This window comes from Lepidochelys olivacea (assembly GCF_965140295.1).
Source record: "Lepidochelys olivacea isolate rLepOli2 genome assembly, chromosome: 1".
Taxonomy (NCBI): domain Eukaryota; kingdom Metazoa; phylum Chordata; order Testudines; family Cheloniidae; genus Lepidochelys; species Lepidochelys olivacea.
The window spans coordinates 84,287,477-84,306,369 of NC_140411.1; the positions used below are offsets into that span (position 1 = coordinate 84,287,477).

The window sequence follows — 18,893 nt, forward strand, 5'->3', positions numbered from 1 at the left end:
TATAGCGCCTTTTTTTTTTTTAAAGATATACCCCCAGTTTACAAATAGACTCCCTTTCAGCCTTCCCAACAGCAATGGAAAACGACCACATGGGGAAGTGTGATGATGCAGGAGGTGTCAACACCAAGTTCCAGGGCTCAGCAAAAATGACTATACTCAGGCTTTCATTTTAAAGCATTCCAAGCCAGGTGTTGGCTGAATTTATGTTTCCCATGAGTATTTGGGGTATTTGATGGATCCCGTACAAAAGTAGACTGCTCTGGGTGAAGTTTCCAGGCGTACTTGACAACCTCGCATGTCATGATCAATTATGAGGTAAAAGATGTAGCAATCAGGTTAAACTGTATTACAATTTTTTGCCCCAAGCACATATCTTGGAACCACTATCCTAAAATTTCCGAAGATGAACAAAGGAAGCAGAAGAAATGATCCTTCTTGAACAAAGAATACATCATTAGAAAAAGATGTGCCAAAGTGCTGAGGAGCAGTGCCAGAGCACTTGAGTATCAACAAAAAGCAGCACCACAAAAATGCACTAAGAAACATGGAAGTGCCAACAAGAAAAACTTAGCATACAGAATACAGAACTCCAATATACTGAGCAACTGGAACAAAATGCCAAACAATTCTGGAGACAAAAAAAAAAAAAAAAAAAGAGCAGACAGACTTGGCACTTCAAGAACAAGCAAACCAGAGCATCAATAAAAGCACAACAGCACTTCTTCCTCTCTCTTTACAGAGCTGACTGCAAGGAAGGACACCAGGAAAAAGACACCTAGAGAACAAGGCTGGCAAGATGGTCAGATGCAGCAACAGGTGGAAGTCCACATGTGGCTCCTTCGCTGACCACAATCAAGGAAGAACTGGTTAGATGGTTCTAGGGATTGAGGGATCAGCAGTGCATGATAGGGGAAACATGGGAAGCTCAAACACTGGCCCCCACTAACAAAAATCTTAGAGATAAAAGAATCCCACACTGTCTAATGAGGGAAGCATGAGAACCAACAGTCAGAACACTTTGTGATAGTGACCTCTTTTGCATTGAGATTTATGGATGAAAAGCACAAAAAGTTGGTGGTATTATATATTTACATACCATTAATTGCAATTTATGATTACGACAAACTATTATAATGATTTTACAACTCATGCTGTCAACTGTTACTTTTATTATCTCTGCAGAAAGCTCCAATCAGGGAGCATCTAAATACTTTACCTTTTGTGTTTCAATGTGCTTTTCTAAGATCTCCTGTTTTTTCTTTCTCACATCTTGTTGAAGTCTTAGTGCTTCCTAGGGGCATAAAATAAAATTACAGAAAGTTCCTAAGATTTTTGGAATCAAGAATTCATCAAGAGAATATTCTGTCACTGAATAAACTAGTTTGCCTACTGTAGTAAGTGATTACAAAAAGAAATTCTGACAAAAATAAATTCTAGTAATAGAAATAGGCTCACCTGACGTACAAAAAGAGGGTTATCAAAGCTATCCTTAGCGTATCAAACATCAGGGTTAGTGATAAATCTGACAACCAGACTTAGTTAAATAGATGCCAGGAAAGCGTCAATCTTTATCACTTATCTAGGACTAGGGTAACCATTTTACAGATCACTATTCCAGTGTGAAAAGCAGAATATTTTACCACCACATTACCAGAGGAATTTTGGTATTCTTTATAGTGCAACCATGATTTTATTGCAGGAGTTCAGACACATAAGGGAAGTATCCTAGAAGCAACCGTATGTTGAGTCCTACAATAAATTAGACATATTTCATAGTACAGTCTCAGGCCACAAAAATCAAAAGTTCATAGGAAGTTCTTAAAAAACTTTGATAACATCGCCAAAAACTTGCTACCTGGAAAGTAACATTATGATTGGCTAGTGTAACTTGTAAGGAACATAACTTTCAATTTTTGAAGTGGAATCTTGCCACATATTTATGAATACAGAAGTATGAAATGTAAATTTGTCCATTTCAGAATTGTATTACTGTATTTCTAAAATACTGTACTTGGAGGAGGGAGCAGAAGAGATGCCAGAGCTTCTATTCAGCTTCTGCTGCAGCTGCTGTAAAGAAAGCAATCACTTCCTGCTCTCAGGCACAGAATGGGAGCAGAAGCTCATGATTCAGCACATTTTCAAGAAGAGCTAAGGAATTTTATACAAACATAGTTGATGAGGGAGAAGGAACATAAGAATCTGCCTGCATTTCTGGGTCAGCATTTCCATGCCAGCTGGACTCGGACTGCAAGGTGAATTACCTTATACAGAATGCAAATGTGTCGACAGCTACAAAATACTAATATTAATACTAAGCTATGTTTGTGTCTCTCTTCTCCCATACACCAACCTGACTTCTGCTTGCTCAGAATGTCTTATTTGCTCTAGTGCGTGATCCTGTTCTCCAGTGGCTGCAGTCCATAGAGGGATTATAAACACAGGGGAATGAGGAAAGGAAAGGGAGATGCGGAAAACAAAGGAAGACAGGAGGAGGAGGAGGAGGAAAGGGGAGCTACCTTTGACATCCGTCCCAACAAGCCATGAATTTCTCACAGGTATTGTATTATAATAATACCCATCTCTTCAGACAGCAAAAGGGCAGCAGAAAAAATGAACCAGCAAGAGGGCAAAATTTGTTGTTTCTTTTTATCTTTAAGACTTATTCAATAAGTCTGAAGTCACTGGAAGCTACAGGTGCTCACGTCTTCCGAAAAGTCAGGTTATAGCTGTATAATGTTGGAGACCCCATATATCAGAGGCAACTTGAAAATCTGACCCCATATTACAGGTGAGATGCAGTTACAAAGGCATGTGTGTTAAATTTGAAGATCTCTGTAGTTAGTGTCTATTAACTTAAACCCTCTATACAGAAGTTATGTCATCCTCAATGCTTTTTTAGGAACCTAAATTGGATGGATTCAGCTCATTTGTTATGAACTGAAAAAAGACAGTTACCTTTTTCTGTAACTGATGTTCAAGATGTGTTGCTCGTGTCCATTCAACTTAAGTGTGTGTGCACGCGCACATGCACACACCACATGCTCCCGTGTTGGAAGTTTTCTCCCTCAGCAGTAACCGTAGGGGACAAGCTCTGGCACCCCCTGGAGTGGCGCACACATGCTGTGGTACGTAGGGCACCGTCGGCTCCCCCCACCCTCAGTTCCTTCTTGCCGGAAATTCCAACAGTGGGGGAGGAGGGCGGGTTGTAGAATGGACATGAGCAACAAATCTCGAAGAACACCAGTTATGGGAAAATGTAAATGTCTTTTCTTTGAATACTTGCTCATGTCCATTCAGTTTAGGTGATCCCCAAGCAGTACCCCGTGGAGGTAGGTAGGAGTTCACAGACGTGTAGATTGTAACACAGCTCTGCTGAACCCAGCGTCGTCTCTGGCCTGCTGAGTGATGGCATAATGGGCTGTGAATGTGTGCACCAAAGACCACGTTGCAGTGTGACAGATGTCCTGTGCCAGGAAGGCCGCCGAGGATGCCTGCGTTCTGTCAAGTGGGCTATGACGAATGGCGGCACAGGGACTCCCGCCCACTCATAACAAGTCCGAATGCAAGAGGTGATCCAATTAGAAATCCTCTGTGTGGACACCGGGAGGCCCTTCATCCTATCAGCTGCAGAGATGAAAAGCTGAGTCAACTTACAGAAAGGCTTTGTCTAACCTAGGTAGAAATCCAGGGCTCTTCTAACGTCCAAAGCATGAAGGTGCCGCTCTTCACTAGTCTCATGGGGTTTGGAGCAGAAGACCAAAAGGAAGATGTCCTGACTCACGTGGAAAGTAGACACCACCTTGGGAAGGAAGGCCACGTGGGGCCGGAGCTGAACCTTGTTCTTATAGAAGACCATGTACAGCAGCTCTAAGGTCAAGGTTCGCAGCTCAGAGACTCGCCTCGCCAATAAGTGAGAGAGGGAGCACGAGGCCAAAGGCTCAAAGGACAGGCCTGTGAGCCTGGACAAAACCAAGCAAGATCCCACTGCGGGTCTGGGGACCAAACTTGTGGAAAAAGTCTCTCAAGACCTCTGAGGAATTGGACTGTCATGTCATGGGAGAACACTGTCTGACCCTGGATTGGCAGATAAAAGGCAGAAATGGCTGCCAGATGCACCTTGATAGAGGAGTGTGTCAGGCCCTGGTTCCTCAAATGAAGCAGGTAGTCTAAGATTGACTGCATCGAAGAATGCAAAGGGGAGATGCCCCGTTTGCCTGTCCAGCGGGAGAACGTCGTCCACTTTGCCAGGTAAGTCTATTTAATTGAGGGCTTCCTACTCTCAAGGATGACCTTCTGGACGCCTTCTGAACAGGCCCGTTCCTCAGGGTTCAGCCACGCAACACTCACGCCGTGAGGTGGAGGAACACAAGGTTGGAGTGCAAGAGTCTACCGTGATCCTGTGACAGTAGGTCTGGTCGGTTTGGCAGGGGCCACGGCGGGATCGCTGCCAGGCTCGACAGCATCCAGAACCAGTGCTGGTTCATTCCATGGTAGATACACAAGTCCCAGAGATGGAGTGCCTCTTGGCAGAAGGCCGTGGATCATGCTCCCCCTTGTCTGTTGATGTAGAACAGCGGTTCCCAAAAACTTGTTCCGCTGCTTGTGCAGGGAAAGCCCCTGGTGGGACGGCCGGTTTGTTTACCGGCCGTGTCCGCAGGCTCAGCCTATCGCAGCTCCCACTGGCCTGGAGCAGCGAACCGCGGCCACTAGGAGCCACGATCGGCTGAACCTGTGGACATAGCAGGCAAACAAACTGGCCCGGCCCGGCCCACCAGGGGCTTTCCCTGCACAAGCGGCAGAACAAGTTGGGGAACCACTGATGGAAAACATTGAGACTCTGTTGTCCGTCAAGACTCTGACCACTCTGCCCGACAGGTGAGATAGGAAGACTGTGCACCGCCCTGAGCTCTGATGTTTATGTGTATTGTCATTTCCTCTGGGAACCACATACCCTGGGTCTGGAGAGTGCTGAGACGTGCCCCCCTGCCAGTCGAGGTCCGAGGTGTACGAAACCAACTCGACTGAATGAGAAGTGCTGACGAAGGGAACTCCTTCCAGGACTTTCCTGGGGTTGGTCCATCATCACAACAAGGTAAGTACTGCTGTGGAGATGGTAACATCCGGAGCTTGGCGTGGCACACCACCCATGTACACGCTGCCATGTGACCTAGTAGGCGCAGGCAAACCCCGGACGTGCTCAGGGCAAACAATGAGACTTCCGCGATAAGGTCCATCAATGCCCTGAATCTCTCCAGCAGCACGTGCGGGTCGAGTCAAGCACCGCTCCGATGAACTCTATCCTCTGAACCAGAACTAATGTGGATTTTTGTTCTTCTTTACCAACAGGTCGAAGCAACTGCAAGTGGCTAACAGCATCACAACATCTCTTTGGACCTGGAGCTGCCTAGGACTAGCCAGTCGTTGAGGTTCGGGTAGCTCTGGACACCACAACGTCTGAGGTAAGCAGCCACCACCGACATGCACTTAATAAATATCTGCAGTGCTGTTGCTAGGCCAAACGGGAGGACAGCAAACTGATAGTGATTTGGACCTACAGCAAACCAGAGGAAGCATCTGTGTCCCTTGAAGATGGCAATGCGAGAGTACGCATCTTTCAGATCCAGCTCAGCGTACCAGTCTCCCGGATCCACGGAGGCCAGGGAGACCATGCTGAACTTCAGCTTCACTAGGAAGCGGTTCAAGTCTTGCAGGTCCAGGATAGGTTGTAAAAATAGCAAGAACAGAACCCCTTGTTCCTGTACTCTGGAGGAATGACCTCCACCGAACCTAGCTGCAGTAACCCCTCTACCTCCTGCACAAGGAGACTCTCGTGAGAAGGGTCCCTAAAGAGGGGCAGGGAGAGGGGGTGGGAAGGAGGAGTAGAAAGCAACTGAAGGGTGCAACCCCGCACCACCGTACTGCGAACACATTGGTCTGATGTTACAGATGCCAACACAGGGAGGAAAGGAGAAAGGCAACTGGCAAAAATAGGGGAGGACGGATCCTGGAACAGTCCGGTAAGTCACCTTGGGCGTACCCTCAAAATGGGCATTTCTCCGCCTGCTTATTGCAAGTAGAGCTCGACTGAGAAGCCTGCAAAGGCTAGTGGCTAGGCAGCTGCTTGTAGCCTCTGGATTTCTTTTGGGGAGGCTCCTGGCGAGGGTGGCTTCCCTGGCCCTGATGCTGCTGTGGCTTGAACGGCATGCAGGCAGGGTCAGGAACACACAGGCCCATTTTAAGAGTTGTGTGGGAGTCCTTGAGGCCATGGAGCTTATTGTCCATCTGTTCTGCAAACAGGGCTTGCCCATCGAAGGGAAGGTCTTGCATCGACTGCTGAGCCTCCGTGGATAAGCCGAAGAGGAGCAGCCAGGATGTCCGGCACATAGCAACGGCCAAAACCATGGTTCAGGCGGCAGTGTCCGCCGCATCCAACGCTGCCTGGAGTGTCGCCCTGGCTGCAGTTATGCTCTCCTCCACCTAAGTTGAATGGACATGAGCAACCACTTGAAGAAGAACATTTATTCTACATTTAGTTGACATAAATTAGAAAAGTTAATTACAGGAACCTAAAGCGTTTTTTTAAGCCTAACTTTAGCTGAGACGGTCTGACCCATTCAGAGATTAGCATGCTTTTTTTGCTTTATTTTCTGTAATCTCAAAGTAGAATTATAAGGACTCCAAAATTCAGTTTGATTTAAAAATAAAAAAGATTCTGGATGAATGAAGTGCAGTTAAGAAACTGTAGAATGAACAGCAGGACAGTTTTCAGTTGAGAATATACTTGGTCACTAAGAATCCAGAATGTTGCAAAAAGGCAGGTGAGTTCTAAATGGTTTGGAAGATAAAGTTAGGGTTGTTCTGTACTTCCTTCTCACAGTTTATCTCCCAGTTTATGTCTCAAACTGGAGATTCTATTTCCATGAAAGATGCTTCTGATTTTGAGTCCCTATAGGATCTTAAGTCTACCGTATACTTATACTGCTAGAAAATATACTGAAAAAAGTAAACAATGGGAACAAATGCTGAAAGCATTTTTTTGTTCTTTCAACACCAACTACACTATTATTAGTGAAGGTAATTTGATTAACTTGTTCCATTATGCCGTTCTGAGGAAATATGTTGACACTGTCTCTATCAAATACAGAACTCCTCAATGTACTGTACCCATTTTATAAAGAAGCATATTTACTTTACCTGTTTTTTCTTCTGTGCTTCATTAGAGTCTAGAATGGAAGTGGAAACAACAGGCAAAGATTTCTGTGCTGCCTTCAAAGCAGCAGGATTGTATACAGTTTTAGTCAAGCCAGTAGACGTGGACAATACCTATAGGAGGAAATCATTTTATTATGTCAATTTTTAGATTTTTTTTAAACAAGAGTGCTTCAAAATGCATTGGCTTTTCCACAATAGACACCTTTTGCCTCCTTTGATTATAATTCATTACCATATCAAAATTAAAGTAAACATGTTTGCAGTAGATTGGAGTTAAATGATAAACAAAAATGCAGCATTACATCAACTATCTGCTTTAGCTAGTTAGGCTACTTTGGAATGGTCATACCCATGTATAAATAAATACCACAAAAATGCAGGTATGACCTTACTTGCCTCATTAGGAGGCCACTGCATCTATATAAAGGGCATTTAAATAGCTTCAATATAACTTAGGAGAAAGTTAAAATTAAAAGCTGCATACAGATTGCTGGTGAGTCCACTGGTCAGCCATGTATGTACTCCATAAAAAAAAAATGATACCAAGAGAAAACAGTAACAGGAAGGAAACAGCAGAAAGAAATGAATTAGAAGGTCAGCTACAAATAAAAGAGGGATTTACAACTGAAACGTATCACAAAAAGGGCATTACAACTTTTTTCTACTATTACCTCTACTCCTTCCACTAGAAAAGTATTTTCTAGAGTGGATGTGTTGAGAGTAGAAAAAAATCGAAGCTTTATTATCAATGTCAATTGTGAAAGCCCATAAGAAGTGCCTTAGTGGGCCAATCAGAGATGAGATGAAATGCTGCTTTAACTAGTTACAAAAAATTCCACTCCTCCAAACTGTACTTCTACAAATGCCTTCAGGACAGTCTGCTTCACAAACAGCAGGAAACCAATGAAAGAAAAAAATGCTGATATTTGCCTTAAATCCAGTCTTATCTCCTGAAATTTTGGCTACTACTGCCATGACACACAGAAACAAAGATTAATCAGAAGCCATTTAACAAAAAAGGAGAGACCAGCTAAACTACTTAAATATTACTTAAAAATGTATTTGCAATTTAAGTTCAACCAAGTAACGTGCTAACAATTTAGGCTCTAGAATAGATATTCTAGAAGGAGTTCAGACAAATTGTTTGTAGTAGAAAGCATACAACCCAATATCTGAAGTTCAAAATGTGAAATAGTAGTACATGCCCCATTGCATTTTATTCCCATTGCAATTTAACCATTCATTAAGCAAAGCATACTTGCTGTATACTCTCTCTGAGATTACTTTTAGCAGTTAATTGCAGGGCTTTGGAGCAGAGCCCGCGGAGCAGCTCCGGAGCAGTGGAGCCGCAGGTTTTTGCCTGGAGCTGGAGCGGAGCTGGAGCACAGCTCCAAAGCACTGGTTAATTGTGCTTCAATTAGGTATTTATGATAAGGACAAAGTTGAAACAAAATTAATTTTGTATCAAGGATACAGCTGATATACAAATGTGAGTAGAAGGAATAATCAGACATGCATTTTCTTACCTTCTCTGTTGCTGGAGCAGGCAGTTTTGACACAAAACCCAGTCTATCTTTCACAGATAATTTAGTCACATTCTAACAAGAAGAAAAAATAATTGGTTCTTTTCTAACCCTGTGTAATTGTATAAGATTATAACTAAGTGCTAAAGTTTTAACTGTACAATGCTGAATGCAGACTATAACAAAAAGGGTTCTGCAAAGTCTGGAGGATTTTTTTTAAGATTAAAAATTATCAGATTTTAAGTGTGACAATCCAGGTAAAATGGTATAAGATATATTCCTTGAATATAAGAACTGTCTGGTAAGATAGGCACTGATTCCAAAATGAACTGACATGACAAGGATTTGCCCAAACGCATCCAACTGTAGCATCAGGGGGCCTTATTTTGGAAAAAGTATGTTTCACACTAGCAGACCAAGGAGTATCTCTGTAGGCACTTACAAATAAATCACAATTTAAAAGGAAATCCTGCTCAAGTTAGAACATTATAAGTTGCAGTTTCCAGATATCAATTGCAAAGAGGTGCTTTCAGGACTTCTGCATTTTCTGAATTCTAAACTAAGGTTTTCGGATAAAGTAATTGTCCGATGCTGAAAATGTCTACTTATAGACATGATCCAATACTTGAAGAGTATTTAAAGATAGAGATTAATCTTGCAATCTTTCAGGAATCATAGTGTGTACTATGGTGCTTTGCCTCCTTAAAAATTCTTGGAAACATTTCCAAACCACAAGCTGACCATCTGTTCGTAATGCTGCTGGTGAGCTGGCAAAGATATTGACTGTCAAAAGCCTGAAACATCGATTAGATCTGTTGATTTTTGGCAGGTGAAGATTCTAACTGCTTCTGCAGACAAGTTAAGCACCATATGAACTAGAATCTGACCTATCTCTGCCACCTGTTAATGACTAGTCCCCTAAAACAGTGCTCCAAGCAGTCTAACTGTGAAGATAGGACAAAACCCACCACAGGATAGCACCTCATACCATTTTCAATGCAGGTTCAACAGGAGCAATTACTGACAACCATCATCATCAAGAATCTAAGTATGTGACTTCAGGAGGAGGAGACAGTTAAAACCCAAAGATAATGGTTACTGAAAAAAGTTGGCAACACTAATAGCCCATCTTCATTTGGAAAGCTCTATCTCCTCTAAGAATATTCTGCATTAGCACTCAAGTTAGGGAACAAAGATCTTACATTTAGATGCCCCATCCTTTTCCAACCTGCACAGGTATGAGTTCTCCCATGTATTTGGTACAAAATGAAAATACATGTTCTCTTATTTAATGAGAAAGCAGCTGTCCTAGACCTGCTCCACACCTGAAAATTAGATCAGGCTAACTATGTCGCTCAGGGCTGTGAAAAATTTCATGTCCTGTGCAACACAGTACGGTCAACCTAACCCACACTTTAGACGCAGCTAGGTCAACAAGAACTCCTCTGTCAACAAAGCTACCCCGTCTCAGAGAGGTGAATTAACTACATTGATGGAAAAACCCCTTCCATCGATGCATGAAGTGTCTACACTATATCGGCATTGCTGCAGAACTTGTAGAGTGCAGACGTGGCCTTACTAATGTGTTTAAAATTTTGCTCATGCAGACAGTTTGGGTCCAGCCCTGCAAGTCAACAGGGCTCTATGAAGGCACAGTGAATTCCAAGAAAGTGGACTCAATAGTTTCCACGGCTTTTACTACAGTGGACTGACATTTAGGAGATGAATTGGACAAGTATATTTGGTTTCCTATTTATCTTGATTTCTACCACATATTTTGCTACCTAAAATAAATGAGTGAATATTGAAACAAAAAACGTTTAACGTGACAATTCTTAACAAATGCTACACTGTGCAAGTATTAGCTGTTTCACAATTTAATGCAAATATTAAGAAAATACTTGTACAATCAGAACAGGATTATATACAACAAAATAAAAGGATATCAATTGTATGACCTACGTTTGTTCCAATACATTAGAAATTTAAAGGTGAAAGCTTTATTTGGTCAAGCTTTTAGTTAACCTATTTTATTAGAGGGTTTTTTTTTTCCTGATAATATGCAAATTATTCTGTTGTGAAATCTTTATACTACTGTTTTATTATTCTGTGAAAGATTACTTTTCATGATGTGCCCGAGTGCTTTAGCAATGGGAAGATAGAAATAGCTCAACAAATTTAATCCATTCCCCAGAACCGTGACAAGATTTACTCTGTCCAACATAGCAACATATAACAAAAATTAGGTATTCAGCATCTAAAAATTGGTCTTTAAAATGAGTTCAGAGCCACTGCCATACCAACCACTATGTTGCAACTCAGGGTGATGCAAGAGAGATAGCTAGGTTATCAAAAAACAAAAGCTGATTTCAAAATGCTGAAAAAAGTAGTTTCTTTATTAAATATATAACATGGACAGAAATGTTTTCAAGTTTTTAGAAAATTTCATTGAAAAACTATGAGATAATCTTCTGCAGTGCTGCAAACCCAAACAGAACTAGCCAAATATCATTAGATTTAGAAAGACTCTCCAGAAATGTTACTCATACAAAAATACAGATACATTCATGTGATAAATGCACATTTTTATATGGTGTCCTCTACAACTACATTATATCTATGCATACATTTTTGAGTTATGAAAACATTACAAACATATCATGAGGAAAGATATTATTTTAATTACTTATCACAGACATTTCTCTTGGCAAGCTATACATACCTGAGCAATTTCTGTACTGGCACTCTGAGCCTCTGCGGGCTCAATATTACTTGCAGGTACAGGACCTAATCGCTCTTTGACCGACTGCTTCACTACTGGTAAACTGGGCTGCTGAACTAAAGGCTGTATTACCTTCAAAAGAAGAAAAAAAAACATCTTTTAAATCAAAGCACACTAACATACTAACAATAGGGGATTGCTGCCTATGTAGACCAATAAAGGTACAATGAAGCTGCTACTGTTGCCTTTTAAATTTACAGTATTTCCTTTCTACCATTATAAAATTTTACCCTTGCTACCAAAAGAAGCACCTTCATTGAGTAATTGCATAGTATTTACAGTAATTGGACTTAACACTCAAGGGATTTTTGTGCATAAATTCATATTCATGGATACCTATATATCTCAGACTCAGACTTTAATGCCCGGAAGGAACTATCGTGATCATCTAGTTTAACCTTCCCATCATAGGCCACAGAACCTCACCCACCCTCTCCTATTATAGATCAATAACCTCTGGCTGAGCTACTGAAGTCCTCAAATCATGATTCAGAGACCAAGAATTCACCATTTACTTTAGGTTAAACTAGCAAATGACTAATAAGGAGAGCAGCAGGAGAGTGAGTTTTTGTGTGTGTGTGTGTGGCCCAACTTGATGATCACTTTAGATAAGCTATTACGAGCAGGAGAGTGGGGTGGGAGGGGGTATTGTTTCATGGTCTCTGTGTATATAATGTCTTCTGCAGTTTCCACAGTATGCATCCGATGAAGTGAGCTGTAGCTCACGAAAGCTCATGCTCAAATAAATTGGTTAGTCTCTAAGGTGCCACAAGTACTCCTTTTCTTTTTGCGAATACAGACTAACACGGCTGTTACTCTGAAACCTAAATAAAATCAGTTACTCCTAGTGTTTGTAGTTACTGTTCTTTTAAAATTTATACTATTAAACTGTCTTGTCTATATTCTAGTAATTTAATTGCAATGACAAATTTTAACAACATTTAGATAAATTCCAGTACACAGATTTAACTCCTTTACCTTTTGCATGGTAGCTGACATTTGTGGAGCACTGCCTTCTCGATGCCAATAGACTTTAATAAAGCGATTATTTAATACTGCTTCTGTGCTTGATATAGCTTTCTTTGCTTCTTCATGGGTGGCAAACTGGATAAGGGCACCTTCTGGATCACCATGATAGGCAACCTAAGATTTCATACTGAAAAGTCAAACTTACACAGCAGTTCCTAAAAAACATACTTAAACTGACATGTCGGTCAATACTACCATGAAACCATTATTTTCAGGAACTCAAAAGCTTCCAATTTAAATGCAGTATCAGTTAGGTATTTGGTGTTCGTAACTTTAATCTTAAAAGATTTATTGTTAGTATTAGTTTACAGAAGTCAGTTTGGCTGTTATTAAAGACAGGGAGTCAAAGAAAAGATATGAGGTTACTTACATACCTGTAAATTAAAACACACCAATTTTAAACCAGACACCTTTATATACAAATAGTCCTTACTGAAAATTAGTGCCTCTTGCTATTGAACAATTAAAAAAAAGAAGTACAAACTAATCTTATGGGACACAATATTATGGAGTTCATATATATCTGCACTCTGATTTAACGTGGTTTCTGTATATATAATTGTATGCGAGGACACCCAAGGATAACAAGCCTGCTCTCTTTTCAGTCAATTACAAATCTATGTGCAACAAATCAAGCCTAAGAGAAATTTTATTAGTATCTTCCCAATGTATTATTAAAACTTCACCACCATCACGCCTTCCAAGATTGCTTTTTTGTATTTTAAATTGAAATATCCAGCACACAATTGAAATATCCCAAGTTTCTACAGTATATATAGCTTAGTGATGCCAAGATATATACACAACATCGCAGTATAAAAGTAAACCTATATACTGGTCTCAGTATACATACACATGTAGACCAGTGAGTAGTCACTTGGCAAAAAGTCCTGTATCTTCTGTATCTTCCAAACAGCTGAGAAAAATGACTAATTATTCCCTCTTCTGGCATAACAGAACTTATTCAGTAGCAGCTTCATAATGATGGTTATAATCAGAAAACTATGTATGGAAAACTATACAGGCAAATTTTTGAAGAATCAAGTGTGGATGGAGCCACGACGACAGTGGAGGTGAGAAGATATAAGAAAGCAGAATGGCCCCAACCAAAACACATGGAGGTTAGTTGAAGAGATGAAAGAACTAAAGAAGAGAATTCAGCACGCATGAGACCATAGTAAAAGAGCTATCCTGCAATAAGAGCATGCAGACAAAGACAAGGAAGTTAAAAGATCAGCCAGAACAGATAAGAAAATGGATGGAAAATGAAGCAAAAGAAACCGAGGTGGTGTACAAGGCAAGGTATTCTAAAAATCTTTTTCAAAGAGCTAAACAACAGACATCACAATTCTCAAACTGTTGTGGCATCATGAAAGCTCGAGATGGTACAATTTTAATTGGAGAGGAAGGTTTGTGAACAGATTGAATGGAATATTTCGAGACTGTGCTCACCCAGCTAGAACCACTAACACACTCAAAGAAGTGAAGAAATAGCAGACTTACCTATATCACTAGAAGTAATTGCCTTTGAGGAAGTAACTGAGGTCATAAACCAGCTGAAGAGTGGTAAAACATCAGGTTATGATAAGACAGATGATGTTAAAAGCAGGAGAGGAAATTATGGTGAATTACATGGGTAGCTTGTATAGAATAGCTTGGGGAAAGGAGATCTGTCCTGAAGACTGGAGAAGATATGTCATCTATGAAATCCTTAAAAAGGGGGACTAGCTTATTTGTGATAACTGCAGGGAGGTACCACTCCTATCGGTATCCGAAGAACTGTTTTGCACTACCATTTTGAATAGGATGAAAACTGCTTTTGAAAAAGTACTCTGGGACAGGCTAGATTTCAATCTGGTAGGTTGTGTTCAGACCAGATTTTCACACTGAGAAGAGCTATTGAGAAAGAAAGATTATTTTAAACTTTTGATTTTACTAGAGCATTTGATAACGTCCACAGAAAAGCCCTCTAGAGGATACTCAGACACTATGAAATTCCAGCAATGATTGTTAATTTGGTAAAAACTGTGTGTGACAAATGGAGACAGAATAGTTTAAAATTGTTACTGATGTATACAGCAGGGTTGCATACTATCCCTGTTGCTCCCGTGCACTGTCACAGACTTTGTGATGAGAAGAGCAACTGCTGCTGCCAAAGACACAGGTATTGTTTGGATGAGAGATAAGCTGCGAGACTTAGATTTTACAAACTATATACAGTAACTCCTCATTTAATGTCATCTTGGTTAATGTTACGTCGCTGATCAATTAGTGAACATGCTTGTTTAAAGTTCGGCAATGCTCCCTTATAACATCATTTGGCAGCTGCCTGCTTTGTCCACTGCTTGCAGAAAGGGCAGCCTGTTGGAGCTAGCTGGCAGGGGCTTGGAATCAGGGTGGACCAGCTCCCGTAAGTTCCCTGTGTGGCAGCCACCCAGCAGGCTATCAATTGCTGAGCAGTTCAGCTGTCCCTCCTCCAATTGCTCCTGCCCTCTGCCTTGGAGCTGCTCCCGGGAGCCTCTTGCTTGCTGTGGTGGGGAAGTGAGGGAGGGAGAGAGAGAGAGAGAGAGATAGGGGTGCTAATGTCGGGGTGTCCCCCTCCCCCTGTACCGCATCTCCACAGAGCAGGGGGGAACACACAACAGGGCTCAGGACTGAGGGAGCTTGCTGGCAGCAGCTGCTGTCTCAACTTGCTGATCTACTTAAAAAGGCAATGTGGGGTCAGCGTACTTAGAGGGGCAATGCGCGTCTCTCTCTCTCTCACACACACACACACGTCTCTCTCTGCCATGCTGCGTCTCCTCCCTCCATTAGTGCTGCCTGGTAGAGTGTGAGACTACATTAACAATGTGTTAATCCTCGAGGGCTCAGCCGAGTGCTAGTTCATCATTTAGCAGTAAGGCATAATTTCCCTGGAACCTAACCCTGCCCTATTTCCATTCTTATGGGGAAATTGGGTTCGCTTAACACAGTTTCGCTTAAACTGGCATTTTTCAAGAACCTAACTACAATGTTAAGCGAGGAGTTACTGTAGTCATATTGGATACAAACTTGGATGGAATAAAAAGAATTGTTAATGAGCATAAAAGCAGAAGCTGCTAAAGTGGGATTCATTCAGTATGCAGAAGACCAAAACCACGGAGATAAGAGAGAGCACTGTCAAGAGTTGATGACTTCTGTCTATCTTGGAAGTACAATATCTGCTAATGGCCAGCTCACTAAAAAACTGAAGGCAAGAACTGAGAAAGTAGTGGATCATTTTCTCATCTGTCAAACATCTGGGGAGTAAGATGACACAGCTACACATTAAAATGATATTATACAAAGTTACTGTTCTTTTGACAGTACAGTATGCCTCAAAAACATGGCAGATGGTGAAAGTACACAACAGAAAGCTGAATATATTCCACCAACTTTATTTAAGAAGAATCTTGGGAATTTATCAGACAGACTGTGAAAACAAAGTGGAAGCGCTGTGCTGCATGTGTCAGTAGACTGCCTTCTCAATAATTAGACAGCTACGGTGGTTTGGCCATGTCATCAGGCTATCCTGTGGCAGAAGTACAACCTAAGTCTTACACTGGATTCCACCTAGAGGGAAAAGAGCATGCAGGACAAAAGACAGACTAATCAAAGGACAATCAGAAATAATGCTGCCATTATGGAGACAACTTGCGATGGAATCAAACATCTTGCGCTGGACAAGGGTGGGAATACTGGGCTGCCTTACGTGTCACTAGGCGTACGAGATTACGTCCAAGTCACTCAAATAAAAAAGCAATTACTAGATCAAACAATTTATATTACAGTTAGTTTAAAGTTATATTTTGAAATTTTAGAAGTTTTTGCTGTCTAGCAAAAATAGCGTATCTGGAAACATTTTATATAACTAAACATAGTAAAATGCAATGCATAGGCCAATTTTAACAAAATGAATTGTTTTAAAGTCTGCCTTGTCCAACGTAATGATGTGCATTAGGCCTAGGTATATTTTATAAATACTATACAGGGCAAGGAGAGGTGGAATCCTTGTAATGATGGAGGAATTCAGGCTCCTGAGAAAACTTGAAGAGCTGTACAAGCTTCCAGAGACCAGACAAAGCCAGCAAAGCATGTACGTAAGAGTTTCTAAGGAGAAGCGTGGGGACCCAGCAACAATGCAGAGCTCCTACATTTTGCAGGCCACGAAGAGATGGGGACATTGCAGAAGCTCGGAACTCTACTCCAGCCCAATGTTTTGAAAGCCACAAGGAAATTAACAGATAAACATCCTTAATGTCAAGAAGCAACTTTATCTGAAAGCTGAAGTAAATGTACGCATACCAAAGATTGTTTAAAAAAAACTGAACAAAACAAAGAAGGCTGCTAAATGGTCAAATACCCTAATATTTCACACAGTTTTAAATTAATGTACAAAAAAAATGTAGCCACTGGGAAGGCTGAGGGGAGATTACCTCACAGTAAGGAAGATTCTATACATAGTCATTACAGGAATTACGTGGAAACTCAATCTCTTTACCAGGTTTTGATGTTTGGCTATATAAGACCAGTTCGATTTTTAATATATATTTGCACACCTTGAAGAATAAAAGCCAAAGCCTTTAGAAGTAACATGAGCAGCCAGAAAGACTTGGGTTATTCATCTTGCTGAATCATACTACTTGCTTAAACTATGGTACTCTGATGTATAAGATTTTAAGAAAGAGAGAGTTAGGATAAAGGCAGCTGCATGTTATAGTGGAGTTTCCTGTATGTATAGGGAGAATGGAGAGGGTAGACTAGGCTGTCTACCTCGTAGCAGAAAGGTGGATGCAGAATATTTTTTCTAAATGGCACCACTATATAAAAAGATAAGAGTATGTTGTGGTCTCTTCACAATGTGAAGTTGGGGCAAGGGAGTGTCTGTACATATAAAGATCTGGCACCTCAGGTTAACTAGAGGATGGTCTGTGTACCATGCATTGAATGTGCAGTCAAACATGATGGAGGGCAACAGTGAGCATCTCTGATCTAGTCTGAGAGACCGGGTACAAGAGCAAAAAGTTAATATTGATATTTCATATGTATATTTCTAAGCAGCAATTGATGTGACGGTACTTGAATATTCATCACATATCTACACTCCATTGTTCATATTTTCTATTTTTAAATATGCTTGGTTAAAAAGTCTACCAGTCTTCTGTGTACGTGTCAATGTCAAGAAGAAACCATAAATTAATTATGGAAGTTGAGAAATCCAGGTCTTGTATACTCCAATTATCCTGAAAAACTGTGGAAGGTTGGGAAAATAGCTTGATTATTACAGTTGAGGAGGGAAAGGACTGTTTGGTCAGATTGGTTTTAAAAGTTTTAAATTATTTATCTTAAGTGCCAGACTAAATAGCTGAGGGGAAGATCTTAGTAAAAATATAAACCTCTGGAACCTTCATTTAAGGACTGAGGAAGCTCTCGTTTTTGAACTTACAAGGAGATTTCCATGAAAAACAAAAGAGAAGACTTTATATTAATAATAATTTGAAAGTAAAAAAAAAAAAATAGGTAGAAAAAATGCAAAAGCTTTCAGGCTTTCATTAATTATAAAGCAGAAAAAAAAAAAAGAGCCCACGCTTATTTTTTTCCCAATTGTGAGTCCCTTTAATCTAAGAAATTATCACAGAACACTGAATTTTGTGGCTTTTACCTGTAAGTTGACTAAGTTTCCAAATTTGCTGAAGTGCTCATTAAGTTTGCTGATATTGTTAAGTTCTGGAGGAACTTTCCTCAATTCAAGCTTCGTATTCTCGTTTCCAAACTGCACCTTCTTCTGAAAACCTGGATTGTTTGTTCTGTTAAAGTTTTGCCTGCAATAAAATTGAAAATCAAGTCAATCAGAATTCAAGACATTTTATAGACTTTTAAGCAACAAGTGGTTTAAAAAAATTTGAATCGTTGGCCAGATGCAAAATATTCTAATCTAATTTTTTCACTCCCAAGTACGCAAAATCAAAATCCTGACTGATGTATGAAGAATCCGACACTACTACACTCCTGTCATTAAAGAACAGTTTTTGTGTGGAAAAGGTGATAGGTTGGCTAAAAAGAGCAGAGTGATAAGTTTTCAATGTTTATCTACTCAAGTCAATATTTAAGTCAAAACAATATCAATTAGATATGTAAATCACATATGTAAATAAGAGCATCCCACTTGGAAGGTAACTTTTCAGACCTCTCAACTTTATCTCACCATTAAAAGGAAGGGAAATAAAATGGAAACTCATGCTGGGCTATCACACTTAGTGTCTCATCCCTCTAACATGAGTCATGTTAAATCACCTCATTTTTAAGATATTTGATCTTCTATGCCAGCT

General features: G+C 40.5%; 1 protein-coding gene across 1 annotated transcript in view; it reads right to left on the minus strand.

Moving 5' to 3' along the window:
* The window catches only part of RBM26 (RNA binding motif protein 26), a 102,982-nt gene that overhangs the window by 42,251 nt on the left and 41,838 nt on the right, over nt 1–18,893 (minus strand). Inside the window, exons 11-16 of the mRNA XM_084646432.1 lie at nt 18,227–18,386; nt 12,496–12,660; nt 11,458–11,589; nt 8,739–8,810; nt 7,195–7,323; nt 1,217–1,291 (exon numbers count right to left, since the gene is read on the minus strand). Coding sequence (XP_084502558.1) covers nt 1,217–1,291; nt 7,195–7,323; nt 8,739–8,810; nt 11,458–11,589; nt 12,496–12,660; nt 18,227–18,386 — 733 coding nt within the window. The remainder of the gene's footprint in view (nt 1–1,216; nt 1,292–7,194; nt 7,324–8,738; nt 8,811–11,457; nt 11,590–12,495; nt 12,661–18,226; nt 18,387–18,893) is intronic.